The 22000-nt window shown below is 37.8% G+C and overlaps 1 protein-coding gene across 1 annotated transcript in view; it reads right to left on the bottom strand.

Annotated features, from left to right (window-relative positions):
• Positions 1-20453, bottom strand: part of MGAM2 (maltase-glucoamylase 2 (putative)) — an 85789-nt gene extending 65336 nt beyond the window's left edge. The window contains exons 1-8 of the mRNA XM_049641985.1: positions 18105-20453; positions 13867-13946; positions 5822-5942; positions 5607-5716; positions 4911-5065; positions 3888-4059; positions 1290-1389; positions 417-529 (exon numbers count right to left, since the gene is read on the bottom strand). Coding sequence (XP_049497942.1) covers positions 417-529; positions 1290-1389; positions 3888-4059; positions 4911-5065; positions 5607-5716; positions 5822-5942; positions 13867-13946; positions 18105-18210 — 957 coding nt within the window. The 5' untranslated portion in view covers positions 18211-20453. The remainder of the gene's footprint in view (positions 1-416; positions 530-1289; positions 1390-3887; positions 4060-4910; positions 5066-5606; positions 5717-5821; positions 5943-13866; positions 13947-18104) is intronic.
• Positions 20454-22000: the final 1547 nt, after the last annotated feature.

Below are 22000 nucleotides of genomic sequence, written 5' to 3'. Positions count from 1 at the left end.
GGTATCTAAAGTTCTTTCCTGTTGTAAAAATTGAATAAAAACTAAATAGCACAGTTCCTTTGACATAGTTTCTTTTCACTAAATTTTTCTTTATTGAATGAATGAATAAATTCTGCTGATTTGTGGCTGTTGATGTTTGGAATGATGGATCACATATGGATGGACTACGATATCCTTGGAAACAGGATGGTATCTGACTTATTTTTGCGTTTAGTAAGCCTTGCACAATGCCTCTTTAGCACTCAGCAGGCACCCAACAAATGTGCATCAAAATAAACACACGACCGATGAAAGACTCACAGTCCCAGCATTCATAATGCATAGCTTACATAAATTTAATTTTTCTCTTCTTAATTTATAATGAGTGTATGAGATAAGAGCAATAAGTTATAACTCTCTACAAGCAAAGCCCATACCTCCAGATATTCCTGAACCACTTGTTCTGGAGTATTTCCCAGGAATACATAAAAGTCAAGGATGCCCCCAATCATGCGGTAAGTGATTGCAGGAGCAGGCTGAAGGATGACCTCTGAAAAGATTAAAATGAGAGTTAATAGAACTTCATGGTTGCAAATATACTTTTCTCTAGAATGTGAATACCTGAGCTATTCAAAACAATCGCAGTCTCATTTTGAAAGAGATGAAAATCACATGTTTCTTTTTTTAGGTGATTGCTGAAGTTTATCATAATATTAAGTGAGTAAAACACTAATGAAGAACTGATTTTTTTTTAAGAGAAAGAAGAACCAATTCTATTTTAATCTGGCTATGGAACAATACAAATATTTGGAATTTGCGAGTGATATAACTTATTTAAAAACCTTATTAGATGAGTTTAATTACAACTTACAGATAAAAATAAAAATAAGTCCTTATTAAGGGTTCTGTTAGTCCAGAAGCTAGAGGGGGAAGATTCTGGAGTGGGGTAGGGATGAGCTATGAGAGACAGCCTGCAGAACACAGCCTTGCCACCTATAGATAGACAGCCTGGTTTACGTGTTGAAATCCACAGGTATCTTTGGGACCTACCTGTCAATGGATCTTATTATCCACAGAATCTTATGGATAACATTGCATCAAAAGAGAACCCTGAAGCAGTTTTCAATGTAAATAGCTTTTAGCATGAACTACATTTGTAACAGGTTATCCTACTTTGGGGTTCCTGTTTCTATAGAAGCATTGTAGGTTAAATATACCTTTGGTTAAACAGTGATCTGACCATGAAAGTCATTCTTATAAAAGCCACATCGCAAAACATATCCCTGCCAAGATAAAAAGATGCCTCGTACCCATGGCATTACTGTTCAACAGAAAAACCCCAAAAGAGGAGCCGCTGGTGTCTTCGAGGCACAGGAAGAATGTATGAGCTCCATACAGATTAATCATGCCCTGTCAAGAAAAATGATAGGAAATAATAGTAGTGTATGTTAAAAATGTTTTTATTTATCCTAAAACAAACAAAATCAAAATCTGTGTACAACCTGTACTTGGTCAATACTTGATGTAGTTTAGTATTGTATCAAAAGGGTATTGATGGGGCACCTGCATGGCTCAGTTGGTTGAGCATCTGACTCTTGATTTTGGCTCAGGTCACGATCCCAGGGTTGTGGGATCAAGCCCATATCAGGCTCTGCACTGAACATGAGCCTATTTGAGATTCTCTCTCTCTCTCTCTCTCTCTCTCTCTCTCTCTCCCTCTCCCTCTCCCTCTCCCTCTTTCCCTCTCCCCCACTTGTGTTCTCTCTCTCTCTCTCTCTCTCAAAAAAAAAAAAGGTATTGAAATGGTAACATCAATTGAAAAATGGATAAATAAAATGCGGTATATCCATACAATAGAATACTATTAGTAATAATAAGAAATGAAAAACTGATCCATGCTACAACATGAATAAACCTCATAAATGTTGTGCTAAGTGAAAAACCATATATTGCATAATTCCATTTATATGAAGCATCCAGAGAGGTCAAATCTATACAGACAGAAAGTAGATTAGTGATTGCCCAGGGCTGACATGGGCACTGAGGTGGGAAAGGGGATTAGGTCTGAAAAAGGTATAAGGGATCCTAGTTGTATGAGGAAAACATATTCCAAAACTGGATTATGATGATAGCTGCACAACTCGATAATGTGCTTAAAAAATTCCTGAGTTGTACATTTAAAACAGGCGAATTAGGGGCGCCTGGGTGGCGCAGTCGGTTAAGCGTCCGACTTCAGCCAGGTCACGATCTCGCGGTCCGTGAGTTCGAGCCCCGCGTCAGGCTCTGGGCTGATGGCTCGGAGCCTGGAGCCTGTTTCCGATTCTGTGTCTCCCTCTCTCTCTCTGCCCCTCCCCCGTTCATGCTCTGTCTCTCTCTGTCCCAAAAATAAATTAAAAAAAAACGTTGAAAAAAAAAATAAAACAGGCGAATTATAAAGTATATAAATAGTATCTCAGTCAAGTTATTTTTTTTTTAATTTGGAAAATATTGTGCTTCGGATTCTGTGTCTCCCTCTCTCTCTCTGCCCCCCCACCCCCGTTCACATTCTGTCTCTCTGTCTCAAAAATAAATAATAAACATTAAAATTTTTTTTAATTTGGAAAATATTGGCAAAGACACACAACAAAATGTTAGCAGAAGATGATGTTAGTATGAGAAAGTTTTAATTTCTTCTTTATGCCAGCTGTGTTTTCTATTTTCTCTATAATTACTATATAACACTTAGGTAGTAAATAGGTTTAAAAGAAAAAGAAAAAGATACTGAACCCATCACGGGGCTGTGATGAACACTGATCTAAAAAAAGATAGTGTGTATAACAGTAAAAATGTGAGAGGGAGAGGGAGAGAGAGAGAAAGAGAGAGAGAAGGAAAAAAAAAGGAAGGAAGAGAGGGAGGAAGGAAGGTACACAAAGACTTTAATCTGTGATTACATAACTCAAGAATTTTTTAGCTATGGAAGGCCAAGCTTAGTATGATGCTTAGCATTCCTTATTTGTCAGGGTCCTTGAGCAAGCATTTTAGTGAATGTGCTGGCCATTGCTTTTTTCTCTCTGTTTCATTCAGTAAGTAAGCTCCCTTCCTTGCATCAGATAGTGGTAGGTGGGCCAGTTAATGGGCTACTTAACCTGCTCCTCTTGCACAGATTTGGGAAACATTACAAGCACAATGGAGGCCTCAGGACATGCTCTACAAAGCAATGCTGCTCAAAGCTTGTTCACGAACTGGTACCTCCCCACAGGCTTTACTGTTTAAGTCAGCAACAAGGAAAGTACAAAAATCAAGAGAAAGAGTTCAGGAACTCGTACAGCAATTTAAAAGAGTGATTTTATATCTGTTCAATTTAAACATATATTTTTTATGTCTTTGAGTAATCCTATTTCATTTTCCTAGGATTAAAGAGAGAGAGAGAGAAAGGAACTGATCCTTCACTACAGATAAGTTGAGAGACACTGCCCCGGAACAGCTTTAATATGCATGTGGGTCCCAGTGGGCCTTGTAAAAATGCAGATTATGGTTCAGTAGGTCTGAATAATTTTAAAGCTGCTAAAAGAAGTATTTTTTAGTCCACAAAGTTCTACGGAAGATAGCTCCTGCCGAAGCTCTCCCCTAGATACAACTCAATTATGAAAGACGGAGTTATTTTGCAGAAGGATTTTCTAATATATATTAGGCTATCATACAGTCATTAATTATATCTTCCCTTAAAAGGGAGATTTTCAAAAATGGATTTATTACTAATCATGAGTTTATAAGCCTCAAGAACAAGTATTCTCCCACACAAACAGATCTAACTCGGGCAAAATAATATATGGATGTAACTCTGTGGGTTGCTTGACTCTAGGTCACGTTCTGGAAAGGAGAGAAAGATTCCTTCCTGTGAGCAACAGGCAGGAGGAAGGGGAGCTCACCTTGGTGGGGGCGGCATCCCGAGTGAAGATGGGCCAGGTCTTCCAGGTCAGGTCGTGGTGGTACTGCTGATGCACGTGTTCTCCCAGCCCATACACGGAGGTGCTGGGCAGTCGGAAAGACAGCTGCAGGTACTGATGGGCGAACTGCAGGGGCCCGATGCTCGTGTCCAACCTGGGCCATGGGGCAAGGACGAGAGTCACCAACCAGCTATCTCTGCCGGGAAACTGTCTGCTACTCTCCCTATCAACTTCGAGAACAGTTGTTTTGTGCATGTTCTCATTCACTTTCATACTACCTTTGAAGGTCCTTCTAGGGGGTCTCTGATTCTTTATTTCTAGAGGAGCGTAGCACCGGAGACGTGACACCAGAAGCTCAAGTTGATGACTGGAGGAAGAGAGCAGATACAACCTTACGCTTGCGTCTGCTTCTTGCCAGGCACTACTCTGGATGCCTCCAGAATGTATCTCAGTACACAAAGCAACAGTGGACATTATGATTCCCTTTCTACGGACGTGGAAACTGAGGCTGACGTGAGATACTTTGTCTAACCTCACAAAGCTGACTGGTGGCTTGTTGATGCCAGAACTTGAATACAAATTTTACTGACACGAATCCTTGTATTTTCTCCAGTACAGTTTATGATTTATGCTCAGGTCACCATTAGGCTCTTCATGGCAAGTTTCTCAGGACATAAAAATTTAGAATGCTAGACAGTGAAGTTGAGTTGCAAAGTGAATGGTAATCCAAAACGATGACATTTCCTACTTCAGAATGTATATTAACTGCAAGTGTTTTTATCTAACTTAGCACACCAGCACATTTATTTTTTAGTATGCTGTGCTCTGCAGTCATGACAGATGAACAGTGTTAATGATCTACAGTAAAAGCTTTGACATTTTGTTGAGGTCCAAATATTTTCCCAAATCATACTTATCTCATTACCCACCCCTAGTAAGTCAGAGTGAATGATACTGAGACTATATATTCATTCAAAGATACACAAAGAGTGTTGAAAAGCTCACAAGATTCTTTTGTTGCTGGTCCGTATGATCTTGAAGCTGAAGGGCTCATTAATGACCTCTACGTGATAGTTCAAATTAGAGGTCTTAGGAGTCCTATCAAGCAAGTCAATATTTTCAAGGGTGACTTCATAGCGTTTGCTATCCATATCAGTGATCTATCAGAATAAAAAGAGAAAAAACAACTCCAGATAAGACCACTTCTGGGGCACCTGGGTGGCTCAATCGGTTGAGTGACTGACTGTTGATTTCTGCTCATGTCACGATCTCTCGGTTCATGAGTTCAAGCCTCATGTCGGGCTCCGCACTGTCAGCACTGCTGGGATTCTCTCTCTCTCTTCTCTCTCTTTGTCCCCCCTCCCACCCATTCTCCCCCCTCCCCCAAATAAATAAATAAATAAGCTATAAAAAGATAATTTCCTTGTAGAGCTATGAAGGATTTTCACTCTCAGTGAGAATAGCTTCTAATTCTTAACCCTGTGTTTCCTGATTTATGAGAAAAAAAAAGATCACCCAATCATATGTCCCCCACAAAATACAAAAGAGCCTACCCAACCCATTGGGAGATTCCTGCAGAGGGAAACAGAGGCATGTTCTGCCTCCATACCTCTATGCAGTGTCTAAAGGAGAATGAGCTGAAACCAGAGTAGGGGCGTGGCATTCTTCAGAGATGTATTCAAAGGTAACCACAGAACCAACCTTAAAATGAAAACGATTGGATGTCTGATAGTCAGCCGCGAAGAGGGCGTCAGGGACATCATATCCAAACTGAGATGGGGATGGTAGCCTTTTCAACTTGGCGGTAAACCCTGGGGGGGTGGGGGTGGGGAGGCAGCTTTTAGCCTTTATTTTGCAGTTAGCTTATCTGAGTCATCAAGAGTTGTTCTCTGGGACCTCATTAGGGCAGTACTCACCTGTTGTATCATTCTGTCTCTTGTCGACTTTATAGCCCCAGTTCCTAGGGAAGAAGCACTTCGGGGCACCTGTATGTGTCACAGGCTTCCAGCAGCATTTATATACCCATCTGCAGACATTCTGTAACAATGGCACAGTGTTAGCATTGTATGAAATAAAGCAAAGAAAGTACTGTCTAAGAATAATAATCAATTTTATTCCAAGAAGAATTTAACAGTTTAAGACAAGAATTTACATTCAGTCATATGTTCATTCTTCTTTTATTCACACATTTATCCAGCCATCCAATATGGATTTATTACCTACCAGACAAGGAGATGATAATACATATAAATAAGACATAGTTCTTGCCTTCAGCAAACTGACATCATAGTCTAGTAGTAATGCAGACAATTCCAGTACGAGAGGAGTACTCGACAGAATGTGCCCAGGGGCTGAGGGAACATACACATCAGCCATTGAACACAGCCTAGAAGGCTGCAAGTGGGGTGGGGAGGGCTTCCAGGTAGGTGAAAGATGAGTCCAGTCCTAATGCACCAAGAGGGGTTAGATAAGTGAACAGTGGAGCAGTATTCCAAGCAGAGAAAGCAGCAACATATGACAGATTCATAAAAACCACAAGTTCATTGTACCAAGAACACTAAGAGAAACAAGGCTGGAGGCACACAATACTCATACCACAAGTGAGCTGGATGTCAGACCAACAAGCTTAGACTTTCTCATGAGGAAGAGTCATGGAAATGACTAACAATATGGCATAAAGAAATGCATTTCTAAGATGTAAGAAAAGGAAAGCAAAGGAAAATAGAGATTAAGATAGAACTAGGACAGAGGGTGATGAAAATATTCACAATGTCCACAAGGTAAAAATAAACCATGTATGGCTTCTCAGAGTGGTTTGATTATGGATTTTTGAAATGATTATCCTTTGGTGAGATGTTTTTTCTATAGGTCCCACAACTTTAAGATTAACTTCCATAAAATGGTTTTGTTATAATAAAGAAATAAAATAGATGGTAAATTGTTGAAATAAACATAGGCATCCACCTCTTCACCCAACTAAATTTACATGAAGTGACAGAAGTATCATTAAGAAAAGAATGCAGGGGCACCTGGGTGGCTCAGCTGGTTAAGCATCCGTCTTCAGCTCAGGTGATCTCAGGCTTCGTGAGTTTGAGCCCGCGTCAGGCTCTGTGCTGACAGCTCAGAACCTGGAGCCCGCTTCAGATTCAGTGTCTCCCTCTCTCTGCCCCTCTCCCGCTCATGTTCTGTCTCTCTCTCCCAAAAATAAATAAACATTTCAAAAAGAAGAAAGAAAAGAATGCAAAACCACTACAAAACAGTCAGCTATAATGAAATATGGCTGACCAGAGACACAGGAAGTAGATTTTATCAACTCTAGGGAAAAACGTATTCATAGCTTAAAACACAAGAGGAGAAAAAAACTGGCTAATCTAAGCCAAGTCAATGTGGAGAAGTAGAAGAGAACTGGGGGCATAGTTTTGGATGATTAATCGGGAAGCTCCAGTATGAACACTTAGCTGCCCAATCTGACATTCCTTACAGCTATTGGTAAGCTCTGGCTAATTGGTGGGCATCCTGAAGTATTTGTTCATAGGTTAAGGGAGTTAGGAAAGATGCTAGGAGCTGGAAGCCATGGCAATACACCAGTTAATAAGCCAGCCCCCCTTATCGTGAGACAAGTACCCACATTCTCTCTGGCAGTCCTTTCCTTCCCTCCCAAATACTCAGTGCGAGCCAAGGTAAATAGGGCAGGTGGTCATAGATAATTAAATACAAAATGACAGTCGAGAACCACCAAACATGAGAGAAACCAACACCAGGGTAGGTACCAAACTTAGAGAGCAAATTAGAAAAGAATATATATACATATATATATATATATATATATATATATATATATATGTATATATATATAGTATAATTTGTGTTAAAACAAAACAAAGATATTAATATATGTGCATAATATATAAAAATATATTCATAAAGAAAGTACCGCTTATGTATTGATAATCAATTTTATATGCAAATATAATCATAAATATATGCAAAAGCACAGAAAGATCAAGAGAAGGATACACACTACGTTATTGACTTGATTCTGGGAAGTGTCTCTGGAGGTAGAGAGAACATTGTGAATAAGGAATGACTTTCCCTCTTTACTCTGTACGTAACTATGATGTCTCCATCTTTCTTATTAAAGAAATGTATCCAGTATAAATTTTGTGATAAAGAAAAACAAAATAATGTCACAACACTACTTGTTTGGAAAAGGTATCTCAGATGCTAACATCTGATGTAATTGCTATGAAAAACCACACCATGAATACAGCTTAAATCAATGTTTCATGTCTATTATAAACAAAGCAATCACATCATAACCATAAAATATTCTTAAATGTGCCTACTAATTCTCCATATACACAGTCGATATTGCTGCCCCATCCTCTCCAGATAACCATCAACATAAGCTGGAGGGGATCAGTGGAGAGTTTGTGAGTTCTGGATAACCTCCAGACAACTGATACTCCTAAGTCCGAGGCAGACATTCAGTGCCTCTGCTACCTCTGAAACTGAGGTTGGTAAAGTCCAAAAGGTCAGCTTCACTGCCATAAACTGTTCCAGAATCTATAGACCTGTATAAAAAGCAATAAGATAAGAAATCCAATACCCTCAGGTAAATACGGTATTTTTGAATGCAGTCTGCCATAACATCTCTACTTCAATTTTAAGCCATTCCCAGTATTGCAGGTACCAAAGGTCAAATCTTTGACATAGATACATCTCCTTCTTTTCCATTTCCACTGCCACCACGAACAGTAATACAGACCTTCATAAACTCTTCCCTGGTCTACAGTGGTTGACTCATGACAAGCCTCCCTTTCTCTTTTCTTCTCCTAACACCAAACTTTCCCAAAGAGTATTCACCAGTTATCTTCCAAATAGACTTTTATGCTATTTTCCACTCAAATTATTGACTAATAACACTTGAGAATCAACTTGGAAATTATGTAATCCAACTTCCATTTAATATAAGGATTCTTTCAGCAGTGCCTCTGAAAGATGCTTAAGTTCCGTGAATGATGTGTTGCTAACTTCTTCCAAAATCAGAAATTTCACCTTCATGGTTAATATTTTATCACAAAGTTATTTCTTATGTTTAGTTAAAATCACTCCCCAGAAAGTTCCATTCTCTGAAACTTATTGTAGTTGCATATTGCCTTTTAGATAAAATATCTCAAACTATATTGAAAAATAAGAAGGAAAAAGGATCCTTAGTGTTACTAGACAAGGAGAAGAAGCAGTGCATTTTGGGGAAAAAGTGTTAATGGTTATTAGTTGCAGGTATCATTATTATCTAAGAAAAATTAAAAAGTGTTTATAAACACACTAGGATAATAAATAAACTTAAGAAGATTTCTGGTTTCAAGATGAGTATTCAAAAAATCAATTTTAAGTCAATGTGCGAACAACAGCTAAATGGAAAATTAAAGTTTAAAAATATTTAAATAATATCAAACATCATATAGTTAGAAAATACTTGGAAAAAATTTTTGGACGTCTACACCAAAAACTTCAAAATTAAAAATCTCAATAAATGAAAAAATATATCATGATCATAGATTAGAATATTCACTCTTATAAAGTATGACAATTCTTCCAAAATTAATCTGTACATTTTACGTGAACAGAATAAAATTTCTGGCAGATTTTGTAAGAAAACCAATGGACTGAACTGATTCTAAAATGTATTTAGAAATCTAAAGGGTGAAGAATAAGCTAGGCAATCTTGAAGAAAAATAAAGGCAATTTGGAAGACTGATACAATCACATATCAAGACCTATTATAAAGCTATACTAATAAAGGGAGTGTGGTATTGGCAAAAGAACAAACTAACAATGGAACAAAATAGATATCCCAGAAATAGATCCTCACTTGTAAAGACACATAATTTACAGTGTGGGGGCCACTACAATGCAGAGGGGTAAAGATGGTTATTTCAATAAGTGGTGATGGATCTATTAAAGATTCAAGAAAAAAAATGTTCTGGACTCCTACCTGATAGCATACACAAGAACCAATTCTAGACTGATTAAAAATCCAAATTTGATAAATGAAACAATGCTTTTAGAGGAATACATAGGAATATATTTTCCTAACCTTGAAGTAGGCAATAATTTTTAAATAGAATACAAAATGCATATTAAAACTTGGTAACGTGGATTTTATTAAAGCTAAGAACTACTTTTCATCAAAAGTCACCATTTGGTTAAAAGTCAAACAACAGAGTAAGAAAAGATACTTACAATGTATATATCTGATAAAAGATTTACACTCAGAATATATAAATGATTACAAAGCAACAAGAAAAATATGAACAGTCCGCCAGAAAAAACTGGTTAAAAAAGTTGAAAAGACACATCACAAATATGATTGTCCATGTAGCCAGTAAGTATATGAAAAGGTGTATAACTTCATTAGTCATGAGGGAGATACAAAGCAGAGGGAACAGAGTCAACAGTATTGTAATAACATGGTATGGTAACAGATGGTGACTATACTCATCATTGTGTAATGTGTAGAAATGTGGAATCACATACATATCGTAGTGTCAACTGTATTTCAATATTAAAATTTTTAAGTTAAAATTACATTAAGAAAAACAAAGAAAAAGGAGAGAACACCAAGAATACATTAGGATACAGAGCAACTGCTATTACCTACTGCTAGAGGGACTGTAAATTGGTACAAATGCTTCGAAAAACTATTTTGCAATATCAATGAAAGATAAACATGTACATATTTGATGAACTAGGATACAAACATATACTTAATAACTCAAGAAGAAGAACTACAGAAACCATCTAGAAATAGGAAATTTCAGTTGGCCAATTATTTAATTAATATATTCTGATATAATAAAACATAAACACGTAAATATAAAATAAAATAAATGTAATAAGTATAAAATAATCTTAGTAATAAAAGAAGCACCAGGTAGAAAATTTAATGGATTGCATATATAATAGAAACTAAGCATATGAAAGGTTTAGGGGAAAATCTTCATAATGCATATGTAATAAAATGCATATATTTTTAAAAACATTTATTTATTTTGAGAGAGAGAGAGAGAATGAGTGGGAGAGGGGCAGAGAGAGAGGGAGAGAAAGAATCCCAAGCAGACTCTTTACTGACAGCACAGCCTCCATGCAGGGTTCCATCTCACAAACTGTGAGATCATGACCTGAGCCAAAATCAAGAGTCAGATGCTCAACCTACTGAGCTACCTAGGTATCCCTGTAACAAAATGCATATTAAGGGAAACATAAAACCCAGCTAAGAAATATACATATATAAAAAAGAGTTGAAATGGAGAGATTTCCTGTGTTTTTAGAATGGGAAGATTCAAAATTATTGAGATATCAGTATTGCCTAAATACATTTTAAAAAAGGGATAGGCATCACTGGGTGGCTCAGTCAGTTGAGTGTCCGACTTTGGGTCAGGTCATGATCTTGCAGTTGGTGAGCTGGAGCCCTGCATCAGGCTCTGTGCTGACAGCTCAGAGCCTGGAGCCTGCTTTGGATTCTGTGTCTCCCTCTCTGTCTCTGCCCCTTCCCCACTTGCACTATGTCTCATTCTCTCTCAAAAATAAACAAACATTAAAAAAATGCCTAAATATAACTCAAAACTCAATGCAGTCCTAATTAATATCCCAATAGGATATTATGGGATATAGAATGTAGAATATGAGGGAAAGGAATAAAATCTACATACATACAACCTTTATGATAAAGTCATAAGTCACAACCAAGCAGTGTTCAAATAGCTGATATTCTTGTGTTAGCTACTCATAAACATAAAAAAAATCTATGTTTTTAGCACCTGTTCATTTGGGTGATTTGTTGCCAATACATGATTTTAGAGGGCTTTTGTTATAACAAGTCACTTGAGTTCTACAAGTGAATCAATCATCCATATGTGCTTGATGGCCTCTATTCACAAGGAATACATAGTCTAGCCCACAAACATTTACTCTTCCCATGGCTATCCTTGGAGTCACACTTATGACACATTTAGCAACACTGGGAACTCCCCCTCTATTCTGGATATTAGACCCCATGAACCAACACTCTCTTAGTTCCTCCTCCTCTTCGCTTTACCCTATCCTCCTTTCCCCACTTCCACAGTATTGCTGCTTATCCAAATAAGGCAAGAAAAAAATAACTCCAAACAAATCATAGGCCTACAATCCACTTTACCACCATCCTTTTCCCACTTGACATACTTATTTCTTTTAAATAAAACCAATGAGAACAAGATAGTCTCTTCAACAAGTGGTGTTGGAAAACTGGATGGTGACATGCAGAAGAATAAAACTGGACCACTTTCTTACACCACACACACACAAAAATTCAAAATGGATAAAAGACCTAACTGTGAGACAGGAAACTATCAAAATCCTAGAGGAGAACAGAGGCAGCAACTTCTTTGACCTCAGCCGTAGCAACTTCTTACTAGACACGTCACTGAAGGCAAGGAAAACAAAAAGCAAACATGAACTATTGGGACATCATCAAAATAAAAAGCTTCTGCATAATGAAGGAAACAATCAGCAAAATTAAAAGGTGTCCTACGGAATGGGAGAAGACATTTGCAAATGACATATTGGATAAAGGGTTATTATCCAAAATGTATCAAGAACGTATCAAACTGAACACCCAAAAAACAAATAATCCAGTGAAGAAATGGGCAAAAGACATGAATAGACACTTTTCAAAGAAGACATCCAGATGGCTAGTAGACACATGAAAAGATGCTCTCCATCACTCATCAACAGGGAAACACAAACCAAAACCATAATGAGATACCACCTCACACCTGTCAGAATGGCTAAAATTAACAACACAAACAGCAGGTGTTGGCAACAATGCAGAGATAGGGGAACCCTCTTGCACTGTTGGTGGAAATGCAAACTGGTACAGCCAGTCTGGAGAACAGTATGGCTGTACCTAAAAAGGTTAAAAATAGAACTACCCTCCAATCCAGCAATTGCACTACTAGGTATTTACCCAAAGGATACAAAAATACAGATTCGAAGGAATAGATGCACCTCGATGTTTATAGCATCATTATCAACAAGAGCCAAGCTAAGGAGAGAGCCCAAATGTCCATAGACTGATGAATGGATAAAGAAGATGTGGTGGATATACACAATGGAATATTACTCAACCATCAAAAAGAATGAAAACTTGCCATTTGCAATAATGTGGATGGAGCTAGTGAGTATTATGCTAAGTGAAATAAGTCAGTCAGAGAAAGACAAACACCACATGATTTCACTCATATGGAATGTAAGAAACAAAGCAAATGAACATATGGGGGGAGACAGAGTGGGAAAAAACCATGAGAGACCCTTAGAGAGAACAAACTGAGGGTTGATGGAGAGAGGTGGGTGTGTGATTGGCTAGATGAGTGATGGGTATTAAGGAGGACACTTGTTATGATGAGCGCTGGGTGTTGTATGTAAGTGATGAATCACTGAATACCACTCCAGAAACCAATATTGCACTGTGTGTTAATTAACTCGAATTTAAGTATAAATTTGAAAAAAAATAACACATAGGGGAAATTATGAAAATGGGAATAGAAATAATATAATACAATGCAAAACTTAGAGATGAGGAAATACAATAGAATGATAGTTCAGAAGGAAAACATATGTGTTCAAAGATCACTGTCTGTCCTTTTAGTGTCCACAGATTTATATACATTTATAAAGGGCTTTTTCTGATCACCTCAAACAGGCAAGAACACTTAACAAGCTAATCAACATGTGAATAGTAATGCTTTAGCAAAAATAACCACGCCAGCCAGCTACTGACAGAACAAACTGTTCTACTATCAATGAAATTCCTATAGAAATAAAGTCATTTTAACTGATAGATAGATAGATATAGATAGATAGATAGATAGATAGATAGATTCCAGTAGACCAATAGCAGAGAGCATATTTCTCTGACCTCTGTCACCACATGCCCAGGAACACAGTCTATCCTCTCTGATTCGGGGATCTCTGGGCACTCTGGAACAAATGAATGACCTGCATAGGAATTAAAGGAAAAAGTTGAAAGTTTGTAGTGTAATCACAATTTCAGAAAGGATGCAGGCAAAGTTACAGACTTGTCAGCCAAATTCTCTAGTCAATGATCACTAGTAGTTGGTATCTATCTGTGCCTACAAGTGTTAAACACATTTGCTTTTTGTTTGGTTGCTTGTTATTGGATATAATTCACATGCCATAAATTTCACCCTCTTAAAGTGTACAATTCAACTGCTTTCAGTTTTTTACCAAGTTGTGTTGCCAATCACCACTATTTAATTCCAGAACATTTTCATCCAAAAAGAAATCACATACCCATTCATGGTCACTTCCCATCCTCTCTTCTCCCAGTCTCTGGCAAACACTAATCTGTTTTCTGTCTCCATGGATTTGCCTATTCTGAACATTTCATATAAATGGAACCATAAAGTATGCGGTCATTAGTGCCTGGCTTTTTCACTTGGCATAATGTTCTCAAGGCTCATCTATGTTGCAACACATAACAATAATTGTCTTCCTTTTTTTTATGGCTGAATCATAACCATTGTATGGATATAACACTTTAAAAAATCTGTTCCAAAGTTGATGTACATTTGTGCTGTTTTTTACTTTTTGACTATGACATAGAATTCTGCAATGAACATTTGCATACAGGTTTTTGTGTGAACATATGTTTTGAATTCTCTTGGTTATAGATCTGGAAATGGAATTACTAAGTAATATGGTTGAACTCTTTCTTTTTAACTTTTTGAGGAACTGCCTAACTTGTTTCCAAAGGGACCAAAATTCCAAAATTTTACCTTCCCACCAGCAGTGTGTGAGGGTTCCAATTTCTCCACATCCTCAACACTTGTTATTATAGACATTTTCCTGGGAGTGAAGAGTATGTGATTTTGACTTACATTTTCCCAAAACTGATAACAAGTATCTGTTCATGACATATTGGCCATTTGTTGATCTTTTATGAAGAATGTCTGTCCAAATTCTACGCTCATTTTAAAAACTGGATTATTTTTCTTTTAAGTTTTGAATTGTAAGATTTCTTTATACATCTGGATACAAGAATCAGATATGTTATTTGCAAATATGTTTCTCATCCAGTGGGCTGTCTTTTCACTTCCTTGATGGTGTCTTTTGAAGCACAAATTGGTTTTTTTTAAGTAAAATTTACCCATCTTTTCTTTGGTTGTTATGTCTTAGGTGTCATATCTAAGACACTGCTGTCTAACTCAACGTCAAAATATTCATAACTATGTTTTCTTCTTAGAATTTTATACGCTTGGCTCTTACGTTTCAAATTTTGATCCATTTTAAGTTAATTTTCATATGTGATGTCAGGTAGGGATTCAGGATTATTTTTTTACATGTGGCTGTCTGTTGTCCCACACATTTGCTTTTGTTTGTTTGTTTGTTTGTTTGTTTGTTTGTTTGTTTTTGCTTTTTTTCCCACTTACTTTCAGCCATTTATGAGGTAAACCAGAAGGTATTATAATCTCCATTTGAACAAAGATCCTCACTCAACGTTGGCTGTTCTTCCTTTAGCCTTTATCACATTTGCGAGCCCCTCTCCCCCACCCATCAATGTAACATCAGAAGTGGGACCTGGTTCAGTAGGCTCCATGAGCCAGTCAAAGCCCAGAATTGCATTTGAGTCTTGAGTTAACAGTGGACATAATAGGTACCCTTTAGTGCCTTTTGTTTCTATTCAAAAAAGACCTCAAAACAACTCTCCTACCTTTATGGCTCTACAGTTGTGTGTATATATATTTAAAAAAAATTTTATTTTAAAATTGGATTGAAGACTTAAAAGTAAGACCCTTGAAACTGTAAAACTCCTAGAAGAAAACATATGAGAAACACTTCATGAGATTGGTCTTGGCAATGATTTTATGGATATGATCTCAAAAGCATAGGCAACAAAAGCCAAAATGGACAAGAGGGACTACATCAAACTAAAAAGCTTCTGGATACCAAAGGAACCTATCAACAGAGTGAAAAGTTTACATAAGAAATGGGAGAAAATATCGGCAAACCTTCTATCTGAAAATGGGCAAAATTCTAAAATGCATAAGGAACTCCTACAACACAACAGTAAAACCAAAATGAAAAACAATAACTTGATTAAAAAATGGGCTAATGACTAGAATAAGCATTTCTCTAAAGACACACAAATGGCAAACAGAAAAGATGCTCAATGTCACTAATCATCAGGGAAGTTTAAATCAAAACCACAGTTACATATCACTTCACATCTTAGGATGGCTATTATAAAGAAAACAAGAGATATCTTGCTGGCTCAGTCAGTAGAGCATGTGACTCTTGATCTCAGAGTTGTAAATTTGAGCCCCATTTGGGATGTAGAGATTACTTAACAATAAAATCTAAAAAACAAAATAAAAGGTAGAAGTGTTGATGAGAATGGGAGCAATAGGAAACGCCTGTATGCTAATGGTGGGAATGCAAACTGGTGCAGCCACTGTGGGAAAACAGTATGGAGGGCCCTCAAAAAATTAAAAATAGAACCACCATACGATCCAGCAATCCAACTTCTGCTATTAGCATGATTGAATAATTCAAAAGAATGGAAATAAAAATATCAAAGAGATATAAGCATTCTCATGTTTATTGCAGTGCTATCCACAATAACCAAGATGTGAAAACAATCCAAGAGTCCATCAACCAATGAATGGATAAATCAAATGTGGGGTGTGTGTGTGTGTGTGTGTGTGTGTGTATCAGAATATTATTCAGGCATAAAATAAAGAAGGAAATCTGGTTATTTTCAACAACATGGATGAATCTGGAGGACATTGTGCTAAGTGAAATAAGCCAGTTACAGAAGGACAGACGCTGTATGATTCCATTTATAGGACGTATCTAAAATAGTCAAATTCACAGAAGCAAAGAATAGAATGATGGGTGCCAGGGCCTGGGGGGAGGAGGAAATGGGGTGTTCTTAATCAACATGTATAAAGTTTCAGTTAGGCAAGATGAATAAGTTCTACAGATCTGATGTACAACATTATGCAATAACAATACTGTATCGTACACTTAAGAATCTATTAAGAGAGTAGATCTCATGGTAAGTGTTCTTACCACAACAAAAAAAATTAAATTAAAAACCCTCCTTTTCCATTCATGTAAACATATCTTCAAAAAGCATCTCGAGAGAAGCCCAGTATATACAACAGTTAAAAGTGAAACTATTCTGCGTGAATTAGAGTGTGATTCAGGGTAAAAATGCAGGTGTGAAGATGTAGTTTTATTTTAACTAAGAGAAACTACTTATTCATGTATATTGGATAGTAATATCATGGGACTTGATACTCAAAAAAAGTTTTCTAGGGAAAAGGTAGTAATAGGCTAAAAACAGTTTATATCCATGGTTTTCAAATCTTCTTTCAAAGACATAACTGTTCCTAGAAAGTGCCCTAATGTTTACTGTGGACAGTGGTGAAAACAGATTGAGTAGGTAGGCTCTGCTCTCAGCACAATCTCTTTTCAATGCACACCTAACCTACATTTAGAAAGTGAACTTCATCAGGCAAAATAAACCTCAAATTCTGTTTTAATTAGGGCTAGGGTTTTGTATTACACACTATTATTTTATTATTTAGAGTATCATGTGTTCATGAAGGAGAGGGCATTCCGTTTGAGGCTTCTGTGTGAGAGAGAACAGTTTCAAAGGTATTGATGAAGAAATCATAGTTATTTCAATCAGAATATGGGCTGGAAGCTAATTATAATAGATCTATTTAGGCCAAGTTAATCAGCCCTCAAGTTGCCTGTAACTTAATTTCCTTTTCCGTGATGTAATGGGATTTGGCACTGTTACCTCAACTGTTCTTTCTCTTTGAAGTCTTCATGACTGGATTGAAGGACAGAAATCCAATGAGCCTAATTTTGCATCTTGTTAAATTTTCATCAAATGAGACTTTCATCAGAAGATCCTGAACATCACTATCATTAAGGCATTTGCTATAGAAAAAGAACACTTGTCTTTTGAAAATTGACTTAAATTAGTTGTGGATGTGGATTTTGAATAATGCAATGTGGTGCCATGCTGAACAGTGAAGAAATATAATGATGGCTTTGGCAACCAGAGAGGACTTTCTTTACCAATCCTTCCAACCCCAAAGCAACAAGCATCTTCCTTACCTGAAGGATTTCCCAACACCAAAAGCATCAAGAAGATATCTAAGGCGAGTATAGTTAGGAAGAAGATGATCAGAAGGACTTCCAACACACTCAGATTCCTTGCCATCTAGACGGACACAGATAATGGCATTTAAGCAAACCACAAACCCCATCAATCCAAAATATAGGCATCATGATTAGAATGTGAACTCATTTGCAAGATGACTTGATTATAAGCATTCCTCTTTATATAATCAAGAGAATATTGGTTTCCATCCATTACAGTGTTTACAATGAACTCTAGTCTGTGCATCTAACACCTCTAAGCCTCCTGTCTTTTTTGTCTGCAGAGGGATTGAGTATTGTCCAAGGAGAGAATATACCAGACGTAAAGAACTGGAGGAAGGGAGGAGTGGAATGGAGTAGAGGAGAGAGATGAGGGTTTAAGGTGGTTCACAAAGCCCTTCTAGATGCTACTTTGATCCTCACACCCATCCTGGGCAGTAGAGAAGAGGGTACACTCAGGGAGGGAAAAAGTAAGAAAACCTGAATTCTAGTCATCTTATTCCACTTCCTATACCATGATGGTAAGGAGTTTAATTGTTCAGAAGTGACTAAACCTGTTAAGACTCTTGCAACAAAAATGAACCTAATTCTGATCTCCAGCACAATGCTTGTTTGTGTGATCACAGCACACAAACCCATATAAATTTGGTGGCTCACAGTAGCCCTGTTGATCATGCATAGACCCATGTTTTGAAATATTTGGTGTATTAGAGTGTGTAATGAACTGGGAACCAAAGAAGTTCAATTCTTGTCCTGGCTTGCATACCAACAGATGGGCATTTTAGCTATTTGGATGTGCATTTCTCCATCTACAAAATGAAGTCAGATTCTGGAGTTACTCTCATTCTTCTGCTCTAATTATAGTAAACCTCACATTATATCTATGCCTCACAATTCCATGACAGCCTTCACCATGTCATTCCTTGGCTGACTCTTTACCATCACTACGCTTCTTACTACCCCTGCATATTGGCTATTCCCTGGAACTTATCACCCCTCAGAATTGGTCCACTTCTGAACTCTTAGCCTCTACTTCCTATTTCCTGGGCAGAAGCTCATGCCCTTTTACCTTCTCATTACACTGTTTCCTTATTCTTTGATCACATTGAGGCTTCTGTTGTGTTCCCTTCCCTCTTAATTTCTTAGTCCCGCCTGGCTACCGTCTTTCCCCGATGGAGGCCTCAATAGCTATTATTTCCCACATCTTCCTTGCTCCCTTATCTGCTAACTGAATCTATACAATGAAGCCATTGATCCAAACTTCTCCCTTCTGGGTTTATGCACTCAGCCCAATGTAGATGCCCCTGGGTTCATAATCTGACAAATATGCTGAACCTTCATGCTGACTGACAATCTTGCCACTTTCTCTCATTTCTCTTAGGGGGAATTTCAAATATTGATCCTTGTTTTCAAGCTCCAAACTTTGTCACCTATGCTGTTTGCTACTCTCAGTCCAATCATCTCCAACATCACAAACAAAACAACTAGTTTACAGAAACTATTTTGTCTCCCTGCTTCTCAACCCAAGCTTTTCTATAAAAATTATCTACATCTAGATAAATTCTTATCCTTTCCCCTCTTCTCAGTGGAAGAGTTTTCCATCCTCTTGTCTAAGCATAACCCTTGTATCTCTCCTATAGATCTCACACACTATGAATTTCTCAAAAATCTTATTCCACCAATTATCCTTCCTCTTTCTTGAATTATCAACCTTTCCCTCTGAATGTGTTCTTTCCCCCTCAAAAGTATATCCCAAGTTGCCCTAAACTCTGGTGATGATTCTGTGTTCTTCTCTAGGTACCATCGTAACTTTCTTTTTCCTTCCACAAATAACTTTCCAAAAAGATAATTCCACCCTGCCTGTATTAGTTTCCTTGTATAATACTGGCATGCCTTCTGTTTCCTGTATTCCAAGGAAACTCCTCCTGTCAAGGTCACCAGGGATTTAGCTGCTGAATACAATGGGCACTCTCTTAAACATCCAGCACTATCAACCACTTCCTCCTCTTTCAATTTCTCCATGGTTGGATTTTTTGATTATCATTCAATCTTGGTTTTCACCCATGTTTCTGGTTCCTCTTCAATTTCCTTTTAGTCCCTTGTTTCATTAACTATTGATATGTCCCACATTTTCAACATAGGTCCACTATCCTTTCTCCTTTAGCAAGCTCCACGACTCATGACTTCATATAACAGAGGACAATGTAATCTGTATTTCTAGCTCAGAGATTCAGATTCATGTGTGCAACCACCTATTAGATGTTTCACCTGGATGCCCCACACACTTCACCAAATTCAGCATGCTTAAACCTGCACTCATCTCTCCCCACACCCCAGTCCCAGCCTATGCCAATTCTGCCCAGTTGGCCTCTCCTAACATGATTAATATCTTGAAGAACAGAATCACAATTTTGTCAAAAACCTAAGTAAATTTTTTGACTCCTCTTTTTTTTTTTTAGTCCTTCCAGCCAGTCACCAGTTCAGTCAGACTCCTTTCCCAATATCTTTCAAATCTATTTCTTCCTCTCCATCCCTACTGGAAATGCTTTAGTCAGGCCATCATTTCTGGCCTGAACTGTGACCACAGCTTCCTCCTGGCTCCCTGCTTCCTCTCTGCAGATGGATTGCTCTTTCTTCTGCACAAATGGGGTCATTTAGTTTTCCTCTATTCAAGTCCTCAGTGGTTTCCCAAATAAAATATAAATGCTTTAGCTTTGTATTCACAGGTCTTCATGACATCTCCTATGCCCGCCGCTCTGCCTCTTCTCTCCCCTATGTTGCAGCTATACCAAACCAACAACTATGTAGTAATAATCTATAAATCCAGGTGAACAAAGAATTTATTACTTTTTTTTTAACTTCACCTCTCTTTTAACTTTGCATTTCCCTGTACCCCTGTTCTTCTCAGCCCTGGCCCAATGCCATGACCATTTCTGTAAGTATTTTCATACCTGTATAGCTTCATTTTTTAATTGAGACAGGCTTTGGTTAATGTGTAAAAAGACAAGCAAAAAAGCACCTTAATTTTGAAATGGAGGTAAGGAGCAAGGATCTACAAATAATTTGCCATGGGTTGCAGGGAGTTAGGATTGAGGCTTGGGATTGAAGGTGGAGTTTATTAACTATCTTTTCATATTAGCCTAAATCTATCAGGCATCTCTCCTCTAAACTCTTCAAAGGTTTACTCTAATCCCTGTAAGATATATATCATGTTATTATATTCCCATGATATCCCTACATTGAAGTTGACCAGGCAGGCAACATGATGCCCATCTTATGTCAATGTTAAGGAATTGTGCCTAACCATGGTTAGTGGTGTAACTGAGGCAAACACTGAGGCTCTGCTTCTTAAACCAGTCCTTGAGTGTTCTCACTCTCTCCACAATGTCTCCTGGACTGTACAGCTTACAGATCTAGAGGCTGGATCTCCAATGGTGAAATTTCAGGCAGTGAAAGAAGTCTGAGAGACCCACCCCATGTGCTCACACAGTACATGACTTTGTTTCTTATACACAGAGCCCATGACTCACTACCACAGCAAACACTCTATCTGTCACTCAGCTTCCCTTCTCCAAGCACTGTGTCTCTCCATGAGGAAACTTTGCTTCCCAGCCTCTACAAACCCAAGGCACATGCCTCTTCCACAGCTTCTGAATCCTCCCAGGGGAGCAGGCTCAACACCTCCCAGGGGAGCAGGCTCTGGAAGTTCAGGATCCTCTGAGGACAACCCTAGGCATTTTCCTGCCTCAGGGACTACTGCCATCCTGCCAGCAAGTGGGTAGGTGGGGATTCCAAAAGGTAGAAAGTCTTTCCTACTCAGAAACCCTCCCTACCCAGAGCCACTTTTCATC

The sequence above is a fragment of the Panthera uncia genome, chromosome A2, assembly GCF_023721935.1.
Source record: "Panthera uncia isolate 11264 chromosome A2, Puncia_PCG_1.0, whole genome shotgun sequence".
Taxonomy (NCBI): Eukaryota; Metazoa; Chordata; class Mammalia; order Carnivora; family Felidae; genus Panthera; species Panthera uncia.
This window is presented reverse-complemented; position numbering and strand designations above follow the sequence as displayed.